Source organism: Tachysurus vachellii, chromosome 21 (assembly GCF_030014155.1).
Source record: "Tachysurus vachellii isolate PV-2020 chromosome 21, HZAU_Pvac_v1, whole genome shotgun sequence".
NCBI lineage: Eukaryota > Metazoa > Chordata > Actinopteri > Siluriformes > Bagridae > Tachysurus > Tachysurus vachellii.
The window spans coordinates 12,954,167-12,974,710 of NC_083480.1; the positions used below are offsets into that span (position 1 = coordinate 12,954,167).

Consider the following 20,544-nt stretch of genomic DNA (forward strand, 5'->3'; position numbering starts at 1 on the left):
GATCTGTCATGGGAGTGGAGACGTGTCTGGTTGAGGTGTCTAGATGCCCCTTTTCCACCAAGGCAGTTTGAGTGCTGGTTCGGAGCCAGAGCCTAATTTATAATCAGTTCTTTCTTTTTTGACACCCAAAAGCACCGGCTCTGAACCAGGAAAAGTGGTTCTTAAGTAGCACCAAAACATTGCTGGTCTAGACTTAAGTACCGCTAGCATCAGTTGCTGTGTTACTGTCAAAAACAAGACAAAAGAGAACGTCTTTAGCTCCATTTTAAAATCATTTTAAATCAGGATTCGCCACGTTTGTATGCCGATGTAGGTTCACAAAGCAATGAGCATTAACAATAAAGCAACATACGTCATTGTTGATGAGGTGTTTGTGTTTGCTGCATAACGTTGTATACAGTGACGTACAGTGACACTTGGCTCTGTGATGGCTCTCTAGCCCATGGAAAGGCAAACCTGTTCGAACAAGCACTAGCACTAGCTCTGAACCAGCACCCGGTTCTTTCTGGTGGAAAGGGGGCATGAGAGGAAAATGCTGAGGAAACTCCTCGACAACACGTCACACCCTCTGCATGTGACACTGGAGTCCTACCACAGAACATCCAGCTCTAGACTGAGATCACCACGAAGACACAGAACAGTGGCAATCAAACTCTATATCTAAGAGCTGACACAATAAACACTGACAGTATTTACGATGACACGGTGCCATGATACACACTATCCCAGTTTCACAATAAGTACAATATGTGCATTAATATCATACCATGTGCAACATCATAGTATGTGCAGTGTGTTAGTTCCCTAGCACCTTTCTGTTCTTTTATTTTTTTGTATATTATTAAAGAATTTTTAGTTTATATTTCATTTATATTTATTTCTCTTGTAATTTGAAGCAATCTGGTAAAAAGAATTTCCTTTGGGATTAATAAAGTTCGATCTTCTATCTTTCTCTCACACACAGACAGACGTTTTCCGTTAGAAGAGGGAAGTAGAAGGTTTACAGGAACTGTACTCAAGAGCATTATTGTTACTGATACTGATCACATACATGACGTGACGTGACATACAGAATTCGTTGCATGCATTTAACCCATCCAAAGTGCACACACACACAGCAGTGAACACACACACACACACACACTGTGAACACACACCTGGAGCAGTGGGCAGCCATTTATGCTGCGGCGCCCGGGGAGCAGTTGTGGGGGTTCAATCCTTTGCTCAAGGACACCTCAGTCGTGTTATTGCCGGGCCGAGACTCGAACCCACAACCTTAGGGTTTGGAATCAAACTCTCTAACCATTAGGCCATGACTTCCCCATACCTGTTTCTAATACCACGACTTCCTAATACCTGTTTTGATGATCGGTCACAACACCAGAAATTGAGACAAACTCCACTAATTACAGCCAGGCTTTAAATACGTGATGCAGACATGAATAACTTTTTTAGCTTTTATTGTAATAGCATTCTTATAAGACTTTACACCTCCAGAGCTACAACACTTTAGTTTACTGATTACATATAAACTACCTTTCCTTGCTACATCTGAGCCCATGTATGTCCTGTCAGGTCGCTACAGTTAGATCACATGATGTGACCCAAACCACTGATTCCTCAGAAATACTGAGATGAATTCATACACTCAAATAGACCAGAGCTGATACTGTAAACTGCTGCTTGTGTTAATCACTGAAAATAAAAGCTGATTCCACTGTTTCTGATACTCTTCCTGGGTACAGGGTACTTACAGGCATGTTGGTATTAAACACCATATTTAATTACAAAACATGGACAATTTTCATTCCTTTATCAAGCGTCCAAACCAGGTTATGATGATCCACATGGACCTGTTAACTGAGTTGAGATACTTCATGGAAATAAGCACCCAACATTTTAGTACCCTGGATGTAGTTGGACCTGCAAAAAAAAAGAAAAAATAATGAAGGAAAAAAAAATAAAATCTAAACTCTGTAGATGTTACCGATCATGTACCCTTAGTGCCTGGTCAAACACTTGGTCGAGCAATGGGAGCGTGAGCGTCAAAATTACCTGTTGAGTTTCTCGTTTTGGGAATGAGCTCCGTCATCTGAGGAGCCGACAGGAAGCAGCATGACATTGCGCCCTGTAGCCTCCTGGAAGGTCAGTGTTACAGGGATACTTCCTCCCTCACGGGTCAGATCAGGCTCAACACCGAAAACTATAAAAAAAAAAAAAAAAAATAAATAAATAAATAAATAAATAAATAAAATTTAAAAAAAAAAAAAAAAAAGAGATAGAAAAACACTTTTTTTTTGCAATATAACAAAAATGCACCTAAAATAAAAATACACCTAAAACACAGCTTTATGCAATATAACAAAATTATCATGTAAAAATTTGACAGATGGACAGAAACAGACTGATAGAATAGTGGGAAACATTGCACTTACAGTACTATTATTCATGTATTCTGACAAGTAACAAAAATAAAATAATGATATTCTTTAAACAATCAGTACCCTTCGTCAGTCGGGGTCTGAAATCAGTACCCTCTGTCAGTCGGGGGTCAGTCGGGGGCCGAAAATCAGTACCCTGCATCAGTCGGGGCCCGAAATCAGTACCCTGCGTCAGTCGGGGGTCCGAAATCGATATTACCCGGCAATCAGGGTCGGAAATTAATACCTTCAGTCAGTCACATTACATATAGTGCACATCTATAGAAAATCCAGATCACCACCACAGACAGACAGGACAGCATGGTTCCTTACCAGTCTTTATGGCTTTTCTACCAGCCATGTAGTGAGGATGGTTAAAATCAGACACCCAGGCCTTGGCTCCATGACCCATGTAAACCTTTATTTTGTTGGGGCTCTCCAGCTCAGCAAACTTCTTATTAATGTGGGAGACGACCTAAGAATCAAACACAAGTCTTTCAGGTAAGAACTCTTAAGAATAATCAGTGTACAAAACAGAAGAAGAGGAAGAGGAGAAAGAGGAAGAAGAGAAGGAAGAAGAGGAAGAAGAAGAAGAGGAAGAAGAAGAACAAGAAGAAGAGCATTTCCTTTTTCTCAGTCTGGAAGAACAACAGCTGAAATTGCATGTCAGTGTTTGGCTTTGTTTGTAACACATCAAGCAATTGAGTTTAAAAAAAAAAAAAAAAAAAAAAAAAAAAAGAAAAGTTATTGACAAATTTGCCTACTATGATCTAAGACAATTATCATCATTTTTTTTTACCCTGGAGGAGATGTTGGCTTTTTTACTATTAAACAGGTTAAACATTAAGATTAATTCAGTTACACTAGTCATTTTTGAGAGGATGTGTAGATATAGAAAAATATACATCTTATATCTTAATATATATTTTTTAACTTGTATATCACTGATTAGCTTATAACTACAATCTTTCTATTTATTAATGAAGGTCACATTATACTTTTTTATCCACTTACAGTTACATGTAGTAGTATCTACAAAACAACATGTCGCTCTCTCAGATTAATCATGATCCTGTTTTTACTGTGTATCTACAGGAAGTGCATCCAGTGATGCAGATGTTTCTATAAAAGCAGGTGCAGGACTGCATTTTCTATATACTTCAAATTGCTGTGATACCATGCGACAATTCCTCAATCTCCACATACTGTACTGAGGATTCATCCAGTGTGGTTTGGTAACTCATGCTAGCGTCTTGGGATAGATAACAAATGGGATAGATTTTGGAGGTAGTACGCATGAGTAGCATAGAGGTGATGTTGAGGTTCTCTTTAGGAGTGACGAGGATGGACAGGATTAGGGACAAACACATCAGAATGACAGCTCAGGTTGGCTGTTTTGGTGACAAGGTCAGAGAGGAAAGACTGAGATGGTTTGGACATGTACAGAGGAGGGAGATGGTTATATTGGTAGAAGGATGTTGGAGATGGAGCTGCCAGGTAAGAGGTCACGAGGAAGGCCAAAGAGGAGATATACGGGTGTGTTAAATGAGGATATGAGAATAAACACCTAAAGAGTTAAGTGGAAAGAAATGATTTGCTGTAGCTACACCTAACGGGAAAAGCCGAAAGAACAAGAACAGTTTAACTAGTTTAAAAATTAAGCACCGTATACCTCCAGCCTCAATTCTACCCAAATCTGTGCATTAATATCTTCTAAATACAAACGTCTGAAAGGTGTAAACGTGAGTCATCAGTATAAAAAGCGTCCTCACCTGTTCCTCCACCACTTTGGGGTCCATGTCCGGCACCAGGCGGATGGAGAACTTCCCGATGACTTTGCGTGGGATGACGGTCTTAGCTCCTGAAGCAGAGAAAGCGCCCTCGATGCCATGCAGTGAAAGAGACGGGTACCTCCAGCGGTGCATCAACACTTGCTCCTACGCAAAAAAAGTTCACCCATAATTAATCTGAAATGAAATAAACCTGTCGACAAAATAACTAGTGTTTTGCGAATAATCAAAAATAAATAAACATTAGCACAAAATTGTACCACAGTCTAACACTAAATATAAACTTTATAAAACGTACAATTTCATTGCTGCCCTTAGCAAATGTATTAGCAACATAGCAGACAACACATGTAACTAATAAAAAAGAATGACTAATAAAATACATGCATGAACTCAGGTTATGATTGGAGCGCATATACAACAATGTATGAATAATACAACATCCGAGCTACAGGTAATTGTATATTACGCAAAACTGATTAAAAGAAACGGTATTTGCCGTCGTATTCTGTCACTCAAACTGCTCGCTGGTGATCTGTTACTTTACTGTTGGTTACTATGGTTTCATTAGTGGTGCCAGTATAGCACAAGATCCCTAATGAATGTTAATCAAAGCAATAATCTGATCACAAACTGGATGCTGTTGGCGCTGTGAGTGAGAATGTGCAGGCAAAAAATTATACCACATTTAAATACCATATCATTCTCATTTGTATGAGGTTAACCCAAATTTGCTGACACTTCTGTTTTTTTGCCAAGGCACATATTTTGGTTATTGTTGGCGTGATGACTTTGTTTCTACAGCGTGTCCGGCAGGAAAGCGTGACGTAGCTGGCTGCTTCCACATTCCTGACCGCTGAATAGAGAAGCCGAGTCCAGAAGAAGACCGGAATAGATAAAAGAGCGAGCATAACACCAAGCCTGCGTGTTCGGAGTTGTTATGCGGAGTCATTTGTTTATGAATTTCTTTGTTGATAACTTAACTTATTGTTATTGTAGCCGGTGTGTGAATGTTGTGCTGTTCTGCTGTCGGAGCTGGAGCAGGTAAGACATGTTACACCACATAGTATCCTTATCTGTCTAGACACCTTAGGTAAGGGGCAGATGCCTCCCCCTTGTACTTAAGTTTAAGAGGGAAGTATAGCGTAGTTATGATTTTGGTTTCACTTTGGTTTCATTTGGTCTCACACTTTTGACGAGTGTGTAACATGGCGTAGTGAACAATCTTTTGGTCACACTTTTTAAATACGAGACAGAGACTGAACCGTGTACTTTAGTGCTGTGCAGCAGACGTTGTGCTCCCACGTCTTTGGTGTAATCCTCCAGATCGAACTCGATCTTCTCATAAAGCTTTCTCTCTGCTTCTGTGAGCTCAGCAACATGATCATACATCCCTGGCACGAGGATCTTCCCCTTCTTATCCACCAAAGAGCCTGAAACCCAAACAAATATCGGAACATTTTCAGAGTTTGTCTCTCTTAGAACTTGTGAGCAGGAACACACTTTTTAAAAGACACACTGACGTAAAATACACACTGACGAAAGTAATATAATAATGTTTTGGTATCTGTTATTGTGATACCACACGTAAGATATCGTGTACTCTTTTGTTCGTGTACTCTCTTGTGTTTTTTGTTTTCTTTCAGCTGTGATTTTCTCTATTTTTGCTGCTCGAACTCACCGATGAGAGCAATCAGATCCGTCATGGCTTCATGGACAGAGCCTCCAAACACTCCAGAATGCAGATCCTTATCGCTGCATTCCACCTTATTCAACAAATATACTGGAATTAGGAAAGGATCTCTGAAGTCTCTTTCATATGGGCAGAGCCGAACTAAAAACTTTTCATACTTGTGTTTGAACAAAAAGCAGTGACTCATCAAACAAACCACATAAAAAACACTGAAGAAAGGATCTCTTCCTCACCTCTAAAAAGAAGTAGCAGATTCCTCTGAGGCCGTAGGTAATGCAGGGCTTGGTCTTGCCCAGCCAGTAGTTGTCTGAAATGCAAACATAGTCCACATCCTTAAAGAATGAGTCTTTGCGTGAGAACACCAAATCATCCAAACCCTCAGAGCCGGACTCTTCCATCCCCTCGAAGCAGAACTTGATGTTGATGGGCAGCTCCTGCAACGCAGAAAAAAAATGAAAACAGGAACTTGTGTATGATATTTTGTCTAAATTTTACTGTAACGTTACGTTTAAATAGTTCCAATTATTCTATATTTATTACACACGTTGCTATTCTGTATTGTTTTAATCCTTGTTAATTCTCAATTCAAGATCAAATTTGAACCCAATTTTCAAACACTGACAATCAGATTTAATATTTACTGGTCAAAACTATAAAAATGTTGATATTTCTTAAATCCACATCTGATATTAAAGTTCATAAGGGTTATAGGTTTGCAAAAAAAAACTGTTTCTATTGAAGCGCTTACAAGTGAACATGCGAAGCCGGTACTGCTATTACTTTAAAGCTAACAACTCTGAACAAAGTTCACATTGCATACTTGATCTTTAATAATTGAACTGAATAACCAGTGATACAGTGAACCTCAGTCCAGGGTAAACGGTTTATTAGAGGTTAGATGATTTTGAAAGACTTCTTTTATTGTCTTTTGTATGGAACAAAGTGCTAAAGGCTCACCTAGACACTCAAATAAAATGCAGTGCCAACAAACAGCAACATAAACACACTTGGGAAAGAAAAAACTATTTTAAAGTGTTTTTTTTCATCTAGTAAAAAAAAATTAGATTTAAAATTTCATTTTGAAAAATTGTTTAACTTCTTAGAGCGCATAATTTATTAAGACATAAAGGCTTTAATAAAGGTTTTTATAGATATTAAATGTCGGTACCTGTCCTATCTTCTGAAACGCTTCAATGACGTTAAACCAGGCGAGAACGGGGCCTTTGTCATCTGTAGATCCACGGCCATAAAGTTTACCTGCAAGACAAACAACATTTTCCTGTCATAAGTAGGCCTACTGCAGAATATAAATTATTAGCAAGTGCAAATGTTAATGTTTTTTCAACATTTTGTTCAATGCCTTGCTCAATAGAAGTCCTGCTCACTAATTTCAAAAACGGTAAAATAAATAAATAAATAAATAAATAATATCACAGGGCTGTTGAATTCTGGACTCTGATTGGTCAGAAGGTGTTGATTCATTTTCTATAAAAGTAGTTATGGCTGACATCAGAGGTTTATATTGCTGGAATAAATTATTGTTTCTATAGTAACAAGTTACATCACACATGCACAGATATTTATAAGAAATATATTTAAAATATATGGTTAAAAGGTAGCACGTGTCCTTCTGTACTGAATAAACAATATAATCCCTGACGAATCACTATGGTATACAAGGGGCGAAGATTTTTATCTTTTATGTTATATGGAAACGTTCAACTTCCGTGTAGTAACAGTAGCTTTTTTCCTTACACACATAAAACAAAGAGCAAATCTAACAACCTCCCTCACAACGTATAAGCATATTGCGCAATTTTGGAGTGGTCACTGTCATGAGATACACGTTTCCTCAATACGGTCACAAGAGCAAAATGGAAACCACTGTGATGGGTTTATTAGCCAGTCAGCAGAAGACAGATCTGTCACAAGACTACTGACTTTCTCATTAGAAGGAAAAAAAAAGGTCTGGTTAGGGTCACTCGATGGATTTTGCTGCATCAGCTTTACATTAGATCAGAGGTGTCCAATCTTATCTGAAAAAGGCCGGTTTGGGTGCTGTTTTTTTTTTTTATCTAATCAAGCAGGAGCACCTGATTCCTGTTAATCGGCTGATCCTGACTCTCAGTGCCTGAAAAAATTAAGAACCTATTTATTGTGTAACTACCTTGAAGTTCATGCTTTATTCATGTTAGCTAAGGTGTCAGTTTAGGGAACTAAAGTGTCAGTGTTATACTTTAATCACAGGCCACACCACTTACTACATGCTAATTATTTTTCTAACTTGAATTTTAAGACACATTAAAACATCTAGTCTAGACTGAAAATTCAGTTCAGCTTACCGTCTCTCTCAACCAGAGTGAAGGGCTCGGAATCCCATCCATCGTCAATATGCGCAGGCTGGACATCCAGGTGTCCATAGATGCACACGGTCTTCTTGCCCGGGTCTGAGCCTAGCCTGCCCAGGATAATAGGAGGAAGAGGAATCTCTTCACCACCTGGCAGCTAGGACAAACACAAACAGAGGACCATGCGTGTGTCAAAACCCAACTTTGCCTTAGCTTCATTTTTAGTTTAAGCAAGATTCACATTGTTTTCAAGACCCCTATAAGGACAACAACAACACAAACATTCCAAACAACAAAAAAAATCTATATTGTTTTGATCACAGATTGAGAAAGTTCATTCAGGGTTGTTTTTCATCTCCACAGTACACCATGATCTCTCCGAGGTTGAATATGCAAAGCAAGTTGAGCGAGGACGACTGAAACCCCACCTGCTGTTTTCCGATGTCCACCAACTCTGTCGTGCCTCCCAGCCTCTCTATGTCTTTGGCTGCCATTTCCATCATGTTCTTGATCTCTCCACGCTTCTCAGGCCAGGCTGAGACACTCTGCACAGCAACCCAGTCAGCCAGGCGCTGCGGTACACAAAACCAGTCCCAGTTAAATATGTTTATTTTACATTCAATCATTATTAAGGTACTGAATAATACCTTGTTTAATAACACCAAGTTTATCTTGATGTAAAAATGTAACATTATAAAAGTTACACATCCATAGAAAATGGATACTGTACTATAAAAAGGGACAAAAATGAAAATTAAAAGCTACAAGAAGTATAAAAAAATTTTTAAAAGATGATATAAAATTGGGTAAATGTCATTATGCATGTGTTTGGTTCTGCTATAGATATTTATACGTGTACTGGTTCAGTTCAACTAGATTCAGTCTGTAAACCATAATGATTTGATGCACACAACACTCAGTTGACTTTAGGAATATGGTTCCATTAAATACGTAATATTTACCTTAACATATTCGTCCTGGTGCTCGTCAACATATTTGAAGAGGGCTGGAAGGTAAGACATGTTGCTGTACTGCTGCACTTCTGTTGCCTGAGTCGAGTCGAGTGTCGAGTCTTTCACCTTGTATCACAGTGACGGACTTTATAACTGCTGACAAATCAATTTTGTTATCAAAGCTGCTAGGTTAAAAGATAACTTTGCACAAAATCCAGGAACGACGAGCATTTATCAATAAGCCAATAATCTCTGATCTAATAAGCATCAGAATCAGAATCGATTCTGAATCCATTCGATTCTAAATCGATTCTGAATCGATTCTGATTCTGAACACCAGTAATACCTCATAATACAAGAGTGACAGTATTTTGTTACAAAGAATTGATGCTACAGAAGAACATATAGCGCGTGCCACGTGAATCCAAATAGAAAATGAACACACGGTGCTTTCACAAATAGATACAAATTAATTTGACACAATTATTACATGTACAAGCGTGTATAATACCTGGATAAATCACTCCTCCGACACACTTTAACTATGAAGAAATGAGTGTGCTATTTTTTTTAGTCTGCATTTCCGTTTCATGCGAGTTCCAAAGACAGCCAATCAAATCGCTTGGCTTAAAATTGACACTTTTGCTGACCAATTAGATTTCGTCTGCTCAGCAGAAGCGTTACGCCTACCACTAGATATCACATGATGATGTTAATATCACATTTTTTATACTAAGAAGTGATTAATAAATTAGAGTTTGAATCATAATCGGGTGCAAAAACGTAAAATAATTTAAAAATTAAACTATTGTCAAAACAAAACTATTCATTCTATTCTATTATGTTCCTCTCTTCACTTTACTGCACTTTGGCACTGTACATTTTTGCAGAGTGTCTCATTTCCTGTTATTTTATGCATTCACTACCTATAGAGGTTTGTGTGTGTGTGTGTGTGTGTGTGTGTGTGTGTAATACAGTTTTCTGTGGTGTCAGAAAAGTACTTCTGATTTCCTGAGAATCTCCTGACTTTCAATCCAAACAGGAATTTAATACAATATATGATATAATACATATGATGGTGTTTATCACATATATTAAAACAAAACCTCAAAAAATCTCAAAACTTTCTGCTAATGTCCGAGGACTTCAGAAATACTCAAATTAACAACCAAACTCATAGCAGTATTATTTCACTCATACTCGCCAGTACAGTATGTGCTCATTCCAAGAACATGCCACTACCTGTTTACTTAAAGATTAACTCCAACAATTTGTTTGTCCAATTTGTTTTGCTTATCATAAAACATATTTAATGTTTATTTGATCGTAAACATTGGTAACACATGTTTATAACTGATCTGACAAGCCAGTACAGATACTAGGCATCATTTATTTACTTAGTCACAATTAGAATTCAACTATAATATGTTTCACCAGCGTTTGGACTGTTACCTTTTTAAAATAAGAGGTAGATATTTTATCATCTCATCTCTTGAACTTGAATGACTGGAAATGTCACTTATGCCAATCATGTAAAGGGGTTGAAATGTTTCCCTAAACTTCATCTACAGAATTTTGGAAATATGTTGTTAGAAACTTCATTTCATTTCATCTTCTACCGCTTATCCGAACTACCCCGGGTCACGGGGAGCCTGTGCCTATCTCAGGCGTCATCGGGCATCAAGGCAGGATACACCCTGGATGGAGTGCCAACCCATCACAGGGCACACACACACACACACTCTCATTCACTCACGCAATCACACACTACGGACAATTTTCCAGAGATGCCAATCAACCTACCATGCATGTCTTTGGACTGGGGGAGGAAACCGGAGTACCCGGAGGAAACCCCCGAGGCACGGGGAGAACATGCAAACTCCACACACACAAGGTGGAGGTGGGAATCGAACCCCCAACCCTGGAGGTGTGAGGCGAACATGCTAACCACTAAGCCACCATGCGCCCTTTGTTAGAAACTTATTTATGGGAATTAATTAGAAAATTTTGGGATATGGTATCACATACAAACATAAATATAAACATTTTATTTGGACACAAGCTGACATGCATGCAATCTAAACAGATCTTTAAAAAAAATGACATTTTGACAACACTGGCTGAGGTGAAATCTATCCACACATGAGATGGTATGCGTGGCATAGTTCGATAGAATAAGATTGGAAAAAAGCTTGTTAAAACACTTACACAATGCCATGCATTAATAATTATTATTGAACAGGGGACCAGAAGTGGACGTTCGGTGAACCTAGGATTCAAACTCACAGCCCTCCGATCAGTAGTTCACGATACCCACTAAGCTACCACATCCCCATGAAACTATTCTATTAGATATAACTAAAGAATACAATGAAGGATCTGCTCCCTGGGATAGCATGCCAATACCTTTATTTTCTAGTCCTGCTTGGAAAAAAATGTAATTGAGACTGGGGTTGTGTGGTAGCAATGTATAATGCATCAGTATGTTTGTTTTTAACACAGGACTTCTGCTGTACTTTACTTCTATGAGTAATAATAATAAGGCTGTTACCCATATTTACTGTATGGTATGTAGCATCCAGAGGTCTTTTTTGCCTGATTTCAATTTATAGCTTATATTTTATAGCACAGGTTTTTAGGGTTTTTTAGGATGCTATGGTGAAAGTGGCCATAGAAAATATAATCTGGTCCTATTCTAAAAACTTTGGGGCAGCTGATAAAGGTACGGACCTTATTCCGTAATTATCATTTCTCCACACCATTATGGAATAAACATGTTGGACAGCCATTTACGTATCCTGCCTAGAGATTCAAAGGAGTGAATGGCTGCAGTTTGTAACGAACACTGCATGTTATATTTTATTTTTATTTTTCTTTTATGTTCTTTTAACATTCTCTGTCTAAATATCTAATTATGATCATAGTTTAAAACTGGGGTCGTATGATCGTTTTCATTGACATGACATGAACCTTGATAATGACTGTTCTGTTTCCTATTTCTGAGGAAAGGTAAATCATATCTAAAACGGATGTGCTGAAAGTCTATTGTGTGTGAAAGTGGAATTCCCAGACAGGATCTTCCTATTCTTATGATTTAGGGTTAAGTATTAAATTGTTAAGATTGGAGAAGCATAAAAAATTATGCCTTTATTTTCCGGTGGAAGTGGTCACTTCCATGATGACTCCACATCCACTGAATGGTTTGATGAAAATAAAAACGATGTAAATCATATGCCTTTAATGCCTTTGGCTTTTACACTCACCAGTTCTCAAAGCAGTTGAACAACCATTGGATACTTTGGCACAACGTGTCACAATGATAAAAACACAAACTGAAGGAACATTATAAGAAAGTGGAAGGAACAATGCTGATAGCTTCAATGCAGTCTCTGAAATTTGTAGTGCTGCAAATCTTTCTGGTTGATCAACAGACGTAAGATGACTGATGAATCGGGAGACTAAAATCCATGGTATAAGAGAGAGTTTGTTGTGCACACAAAGACACCATGGGCAATCCATAGCCCAAACATGTTGAAAACAGTTTACAGTTTGCTCTATTTCTAGGTCCCTGTTTAAAAGTAAACAAATCTGTGATATTAACCATGTCAAGTGCAGATTTTATTCATCTTTAATCTCTTTTATTGAAGCATGTTTTCAGAAAACTACTATATTGTAGTTGATGAAAAGCCTAATCCATTTCCATTGTGTTTTGTTGACTTGTATTTTGCTTAAAAGTTGTTTTATTTTATGAAATGGCCAAGCAATGTCAAGCTTCTAGCAAGGAAAACAGATCCAATCACTCTGGTCTCTTTCTCCTCATCTATCTCTCACCTGTTGTCCGTTTATTATTAGAGTGGGCATTTTCTTTGGTCTACCAACACCATTTTCTGTTGCATTGGGCAGTTCCCAAAGACACTGGACAATATATTTCGTGATCATTTTATATTGTTATAGAATTATAGCAGGCACAGGGATGGAAGAATGAAGGAAAAAATGCATAGTATGAGAAAAATACTGCCAAAACAAGCCAGATTGTTGAAATGTCTGATACTAAATACAATGTCAGTCAAAATGTATTTTTCACTCACTTATCTTTGTTAACTGATTTATCAAAATCAGAATAACTTGGCTGATCAGTGGAAAAACATGTAGCATGCATCAAATCTGTAGATATACTGTACAGGCCAACAATAGTGCAGACACAAATACTATACAATAAACAATAAACACGAAATAAAATCCACAAGAAAACAATGATACAATACAGAATGCTTGATCACAATAATGAGTTGTATTGTTTTCCTGTCGGGAGTTTCTGAAACAGCTCACTCCCAAAGTGAGTTTGGTCAGTGGAGATTTTGCTTCTTTTCCCTGATGTCCTGATGCTCCCAAATCATCTGAAGCACTAAAAAAATTTGTACTGCTGTCATGCTGCAGTCATTGTCGCCCGGATACATATAAGCAGCCAGGAACAGCACCAACTCGAATCAAAATACCCCAACCAGGATAAATGGAAAGACATGTTTCTGTATAAAACCGAGTTAAAATTGTTCACCTGTTTATTTTCCATGGCTCTAGCCAAAGGCTCAGCTGCCACTGCATTATGCTGCCTCTCGATCTGATGGTTCCCTCAGTGTAATGCAGACCCTGCTCAGAGTCTCCAACAAAGACAATCGTCTTACAGCGGACGAGGAAAAGTCCTCATTTTTCTCATTTCATCTTCTACCGCTTATCCGAACTACCTCGGGTCACGGGGAGCCTGTGCCTATCACAGGCGTCATCGGGCATCAAGGCAGGATACACCCTGGACGGAGTGCCAACTCATCGCAGGGCACACACACACACTCTCATTCACTCACGCAATCACACACTACGGACAATTTTTCAGAGATGCCAATCAACCATGTATGTTTTTGGACCGGGGGAGGAAACCGGAGTACCCGGAGGAAACCCCCGAGGCACGGGGAGAACATGCAAACTCCACACACACAAGGCGGAGGTGGGAATCGAACCCCCAACCCTGGAGGTGTGAGGTGAACGTGCTATTCACTAACCCACCATGCCCCCCAGAATTACTGTCTCGCTACTGATAATTATTTAAGGTTCCCAGTGTTTCAGAAAACCATCAGCTTTTGCTGGTCTTTTAAAGTTTAAACTGTGGAATGAATATTGTCAATTCAAATGACAGATGAATTGGTTTATTTAAAAACAAGCAAGCAAATTAAAAAGGCAAAATTACCTTCATATTATTTATCAAGTCTTTTAATTTAACATGAATAAGCTAAATAACACAGCATAATTAAATTCAGTGCTATAACATGTTTTAATAGTCACTTGTTGTCATGCCTATTTGCCTTAAATTGCTTTTAAATAGCTCTGAAAACCTTTTTTTAACTATGGGGGAAAAAAAAAAAATTATTCATACCCTGGCAGAAACCAACACACAAACCATTTGCATCACCTTGTTCCTGATTCTTTAGAAATAACCTTTATACTAAAATAAAAGGTGCCATTTTTTATAGGAGTAAATGCTTAATATATCCAGAGAGATCTAAGGCTCTAAGTGTTCTGGAGACTGAAAGGTGTATTCCTCAGTTTAATTTAACAATACAAACCTATTTGCCTTGGCATATGTCTTCTGTGGAAGTTGTTCTTTAATATATAACATCTGTTACCTGTGTATATTTAATGTCATTCTAGCTATGTTGCTATCAATATGGTTAAGTTATTAGAAAGAATGGGATGTGTTTCAAACCTCGTCGAGAGAATTTGGCTGCGATAAAGGCTGAGAACATTATGCTGTAGTTACTGAAACCACAAGGTATCAGTCATATGTAACCACAGCTTTGCAGCTGCAGGAAGTTAACTGCAACCATATAACCATATATAGAATTATTAACCTTTAGAGATGAGGAACAAACATGTTTAACACTCCAAGTGTCGCAGCGAGAAATGTTACTTGATTTGGACGATGTAAGGTCCAAAGAGGTCAGAATTCACGACAAAATCCAATTTACAATGTCATAAAGTATAAAAGACCAGGGAAATGTTATCTAAGTGTGCATTCTATTGTAGGCAGGCTCAGTGCGTGTTATACTCTGTATGCATCAGAAAACAAACACAGGCATACACTTGGAGAGTGTATCTTGGTCTGTTGTTGTCTTTGCATTCTAATTACTTTTACTTATTCTAATACTGTTTGATTATTTAAAGGAGATTTTTATTTGTAATTTTCTTTTATTTTACTTTACATATATTACACACATTTATCTGTATTACACTGCTTTTAATAAACACAAGGCCTCCCGTTGTGAGGACCCTGAAAAGACAAGAAGGTCTAAGTCTGACTCCTTCATCTAAAGATTCAAACAATAGATTAGGTAGAAGGACTTGAAGAGGAGGGGGCACGGTGGGTTAGCACGTTCGCCTCACACCTCCAGGGTCGGGGTTCGATTCCTGCCTCCACCTTGTGTGTGTGGAGTTTGCATGTTCTCCCCGTGCCTCGGGGGTTTCCTCCGGGTACGCCGGTTTCCTCCCTGGTCCAAAGACATGCATGGTAGGTTGATTGGCATCTCTGGAAAATTGTCCCTAGTGTGTGATTGCGTGAGTGAATGAGTGTGTGTGTGTGCCCTGCGATGGGTTGGCACTCCGTCCAGGGTGTATCCTGCCTTGATGCCCAATGACGCCTGAGATAGGCACAGGCTCCCCGTGACCCGAGGTAGTTCGGATAAGCGGTAGAAGATGAATGAATGAATGAATGAATGAATGAATGAACTTGAAGAGGATCCTTTGTTAGGAGACCGAGGGACTTCGAAGGACACCTGTGTTCAAGGTAAGACCAACTCTGATAGTTGTTCTTGTGTTTTCAAAACTAACCCGTGCAATCTAGGACACATTCCGTAGTGGGATTGTGGAAGGGTTTCCTATGCAATCTGAAAACAAGTGTCACTAAGGGACACGTAAGTCAGTATAAATTACTTCGGTGTGTGTGTGTGTGTGTGTGCGCACGCGTGTGTGTGTTCATGGCATAGACAAACTCCTCTTCACCTGGCTGCAGAGAATGGACCACTTTGATGTAGTGAAGCTCTTTCTAAAGTACAGGCATGATTTATCGTCACTGGACAACGTGGAGGGAGCCACATGCTTCAGCATCGCTGCAGCTAAGGGCAGTGTGACCGTCATCCAAGAACTGCTCACATTCAGCCAGGGAGGTCTCCTCCGAAACAAAACAAGTTCAGTAGGCACAAAGGTCAATGGTTATTTAAAAAAAATTGTCTTGGCAGGACATACACTGTATATACACTATAAACTATGCCATATGTATATCCTATCCTCATTCATAGGTTCTGGTGAATGGTTGTAAACTGGCAGACCACAGATACAAACATAAAAACTGCAATACAACCAACAAACCTATGTAAAAGCTGCCTGCATTACATTGGCTCCAATGTTCATTGCAAACCGTCTGAGCTTATGCAGCAGATTCTCTGTTGTGGCTTTTTTGAGGCCAGTCACATGCATTTATATATAAGTCCTTAAGACGTTTATTTACCATTTTAGGAAGGAGACTGAAAGTAGTATCAAGTGTATCTGTGTAACATTCATAATGTATTCAAGACAGATGTCTTTACGGATTTATCTATAACATGACGTGCTGCATATTTGTCTTTTTAACTGTAAGAGATGTTGTTGAGGGACTAACCATAAAATACCTCACCCCCATCCCTGTTGCAGCTTATGCTGAAGTGTCTCGTTCTTTACATAATACGTAACAAGTGTATGTCTCCACAGGTTAACAGCTCATCTCCTCTGCACTTGGCTGCTTCAGGGGGTCACACAGAGGTTGTTATGGCTCTTTTGGAGGCTGGGGCTTCAGCTACAGAGGAGAACTTAGTGAGATCACTAAATCTCAATACCTCAACACAGTATTATAACACAGTCCAGATGCCTAAACAGCATTACAGCACAACGCAAACACGCATATAACACATCTAAATACAGTGGCTTATACAGTACTGCACTTGACCTTGCCAGTTATAAAACCGCAATATATTGGTGCTTGACTACAGGAGGGAATGACCGCTATCCATCTGGCTGCCAGGCATGGACACATACATATCCTGGAGGTCCTGAAAGCAAATGTCTCTCTGGAGATCACCAGCCCCAAGTTGCCTTCCGTGTGTGTGTGTGCGTAGGTTTGTTGGGTGGTTTTGGGTGGGTGATGAGGAGTGGATGTGTTTATGGAGTAATACTGTGGATTCTGGTTCATTTTGACACATTCATTGAGAACTGAAAAATCAGAAGGTGTTGAAGACAGATAGCAAATTAAATGCTTATTGTGTTATTTATTTTTACACATTCATGCATGTGTGTAGACTGGACTAACAGCCCTACATGTGGCAGTCTGCTTTGGAAAAGTGGACTTTTGAGGGAGATTCTGAACAAAGTACCAGCCACAATCTGCAGTAAGCCACCCAGCAGAGACGTCACAAGGAAACACCAGCTGCCCACTGAGGTGTCCCTAATTTGCACCAACATCACACACACACACACACACACACACACACACACACACACACACACACAAAATCTAATTAGTTTCCACAAACAGCTTAAGGCAAACAAAGGGAAAGTCCAAGTACAGACAGTATAAATACAAACACTGTGTAAATTGCACAGTTTGTGTGAAGGAAAAAGAGGATTATTGAGTTTACAATGTCTATAACAGAACACACGAATTGAAGATGCTATAAATCAGAAATGTTGTGTACACCACAGTGAACTTGTTTACATGCATGGACTAAAAAGAGGACAATGTCAAATGCATAAATCTTTTTGGCTAGTTTTGTGTGTTTAGTCTCATAGGATTTAAAAAAAAAATCTGGTCATTTTTAAATATCTAAAATATGTCATACTATCTATTATATGAATCTATAATTTGAACTAGATAAAAGCTTAGCTGTGACGATCTTTAACAAACAAAAAAAAATAGAATAGCAGACTAATATGTCTTGGTTTTAGTATGCACTGACATTGTCCTTAGAGCGCATACACAGAGTTTGTGTTGTAGTGTGTAGTTATACTATATATATATATATATATATATATATATATATATATATATATATATATATGTATACATATATACTGAATCAGAATCAGGCAGGGTTTAATGTCAGATAATGGAACTGTATTCATTTTTAGGCATCGTATTCTTGCCTGTCCTATTCAAGGGTTGTAAATGGAAACCAGTACATGGAAAGAAAAATCTTTGTCCATATTAAGATTCTGGTTTTCTACCCTTTATGTATATGTGTAAGTAGTTTGGTTACACTTAGCAGCTCAGTCGGGACATGAGAATGTGATGTGCTTATTGCTGAACTTACCTGGAGTCCTGGCTGATGCTGAGGTAAAAGCTTGCCTAATCTTTTTCAAAGTGTACTACAAATGGTTTCATTTTTTTAATGTGGTAAAATGTTGTTCTTAAAATGTTAGTTTTATTTTATTTATTTTTTTATTTCTGTTCTACTTTTATTTTAACTGAAGGCAAATTAATATTTGAAAAAATAGATTTTATTAAATAATTCCCTCAGGAATAATTAAAACAAAATCTTAATCATTACTAGCATTTATAAAATAATTATATTTTAAAACGATAAATTGATAGTTGTTGAATTTCTGTGTCCTACTGTGTATTGCAGAAAAAGCACCTACCAATTAGTTGCATGCAAATTACTTTATTAACTCATGTGTTTTTCAACTCATGTGAAATCATTAACACTATGTATGTGTGTTCCAGTGTTTTACCCTACTGTACCTGGTAGCTCAAAGTGGTCACACAGCTGTGTCGGGCTGCTGCTCAGCAAATCCAGTTCTCTAAACAGATTAATTTAGTAGTTAAATCATGTTTTTTCCAATTGAGACAACTCACGAAGGTGAAACCTTTCTTGTCCTCTAAAGACTTTCAAAGAGTTGTGCATATCTTCATTTCAAGTCACCTTGATTATTGTAACAGCCTTTATTTAGGTATTAGTCAGGCCTCTCTCTCCAGACTGCAAATGCGGCAGCTCGCCTATTGGAGGGCACACGAAAGCGGGAACATATCACTCCCATTCTCGCGTCTCTTCACTGGCTACCTGTCCATTATACAGTAGGATTCATTTTAAAATTTTGATGCTTGTTTTTAAATCTCTTTATGGTTCAGCGGCAAGTTATTTATCAGATTTGATTAATTCTTTATATTCTGTTCTATGTTTATGTTCTGTAAAGCTGCTTTGAGACAATGCCCATTGTAAAAAGCGCTGTACAAATAAACTTGAATTGAATTGAATTAATCTGTACACTTCTTCAAGAGCACTAAGGTCTGCCGACCGTTTGCTTTTAGCTGTTCTAAGGGTAAAACTGAAGAGTAGGTGGGACCGAGCCGAGCCTTTGCAGGAGCGGCCCCGAAGCTCTGGGGCAGTATGCCTCTCTACATCAGACAGGCTCAAACACTTCAAGGTCTTCAAATCTGGCCTAAAAACTTATTTTTACAGTCTGGCGTTCGATGCCATGTGAGAGCTTCTTCTTTTATTGTTTTATTGTGTCTTAATGTGTTTTTCTTTTATGGTGCTGACTGTCTGTATTAATGGACATTAATCCTTTTTGTATGTACAGCACTTTGACAAACACTTGTTGTTTTAAAAAAAGTGCTTTATAAATAAACTTTGACTTGACTTGACTTGACTCTATCCAGTTCATTGCATCTCCAGGATCAGCAGGGACGCACTTGCCTTCACCTTGCATCTGCCCATGGACACACTGCACACGCCAAGGGACTGACATTAACCACACAGATAAGATGAGAGGGTACCATATACTGTACATATATACGGAGTTGGATATGAGCACTTGACCCTCTCATATACTCATATACATTTACTGTGTGTGAGCATTGTGCATAGTTTTAATCTATGTGTGCTGTTAAGATCAAAATGAATCATGATGGTTAATGATTTTAAGAATATACACAGGAGACACATGCATGGGATTAGTTGATTGGATCTGTTTGATGCTAGTAATTCATACTTCAAGTTTCTGAATGAAAAATAAGTTTTGCATATGCATTTTACACTTTACATTTTAATCTCAGTATCCAAATTTGGGTGGCTTATTTTTTTTATTTCAGATGAGATGATTGATCAGATATGTTCAGGCATACTATGTAGATCAATAGTGGAGTAAATTTTGTAACCTTTTAGCCAGCTGATGAACGTAGGGTTAAGTAACAAAGCAGCATGTATGTCTAACCTGTCTCATTGTCCCAGAGGGGTATTACTCAGCTAAAACTCGTTGGCTGGA

General features: G+C 38.4%; 2 protein-coding genes across 3 annotated transcripts; one reads left to right on the forward strand and one right to left on the reverse strand.

The window, feature by feature from the left end:
- Window positions 1-1,443: 1,443 nt before the first annotated feature.
- On the reverse strand, window positions 1,444-9,801 carry cndp2 (carnosine dipeptidase 2). Of its 2 annotated transcripts, none has more exons than XM_060897337.1 (12): window positions 9,716-9,801; window positions 9,214-9,357; window positions 8,680-8,823; window positions 8,246-8,408; window positions 7,072-7,160; window positions 6,137-6,337; window positions 5,892-5,976; window positions 5,483-5,643; window positions 4,193-4,357; window positions 2,754-2,895; window positions 2,056-2,203; window positions 1,444-1,923 (listed from the first exon to the last, which is right to left on the reverse strand). In XM_060897337.1, the coding sequence occupies exons 2-12, from the start codon at window positions 9,271-9,273 to the stop codon at window positions 1,857-1,859; spliced, it is 1,425 nt and encodes a 474-aa protein (XP_060753320.1). In that variant the 5' UTR covers window positions 9,274-9,357; window positions 9,716-9,801; the 3' UTR covers window positions 1,444-1,856. The 2 variants fall into 2 exon arrangements, with proteins under 2 accessions (XP_060753320.1, XP_060753321.1); XM_060897338.1 differs by having other exon boundaries at window positions 9,214-9,360; window positions 9,716-9,733.
- Window positions 9,802-15,289: 5,488 nt separating this feature from the next.
- LOC132864258 (caskin-1-like) lies at window positions 15,290-18,190 on the forward strand. Its single transcript, XM_060897599.1, has 3 exons — window positions 15,290-16,036; window positions 16,236-16,453; window positions 16,996-18,190. Exons 1-3 carry the CDS (start codon window positions 15,970-15,972, stop codon window positions 17,188-17,190), a joined length of 480 nt encoding a protein of 159 aa, XP_060753582.1. The 5' UTR covers window positions 15,290-15,969; the 3' UTR covers window positions 17,191-18,190.
- The last annotated feature ends 2,354 nt before the right edge of the window (window positions 18,191-20,544 follow it).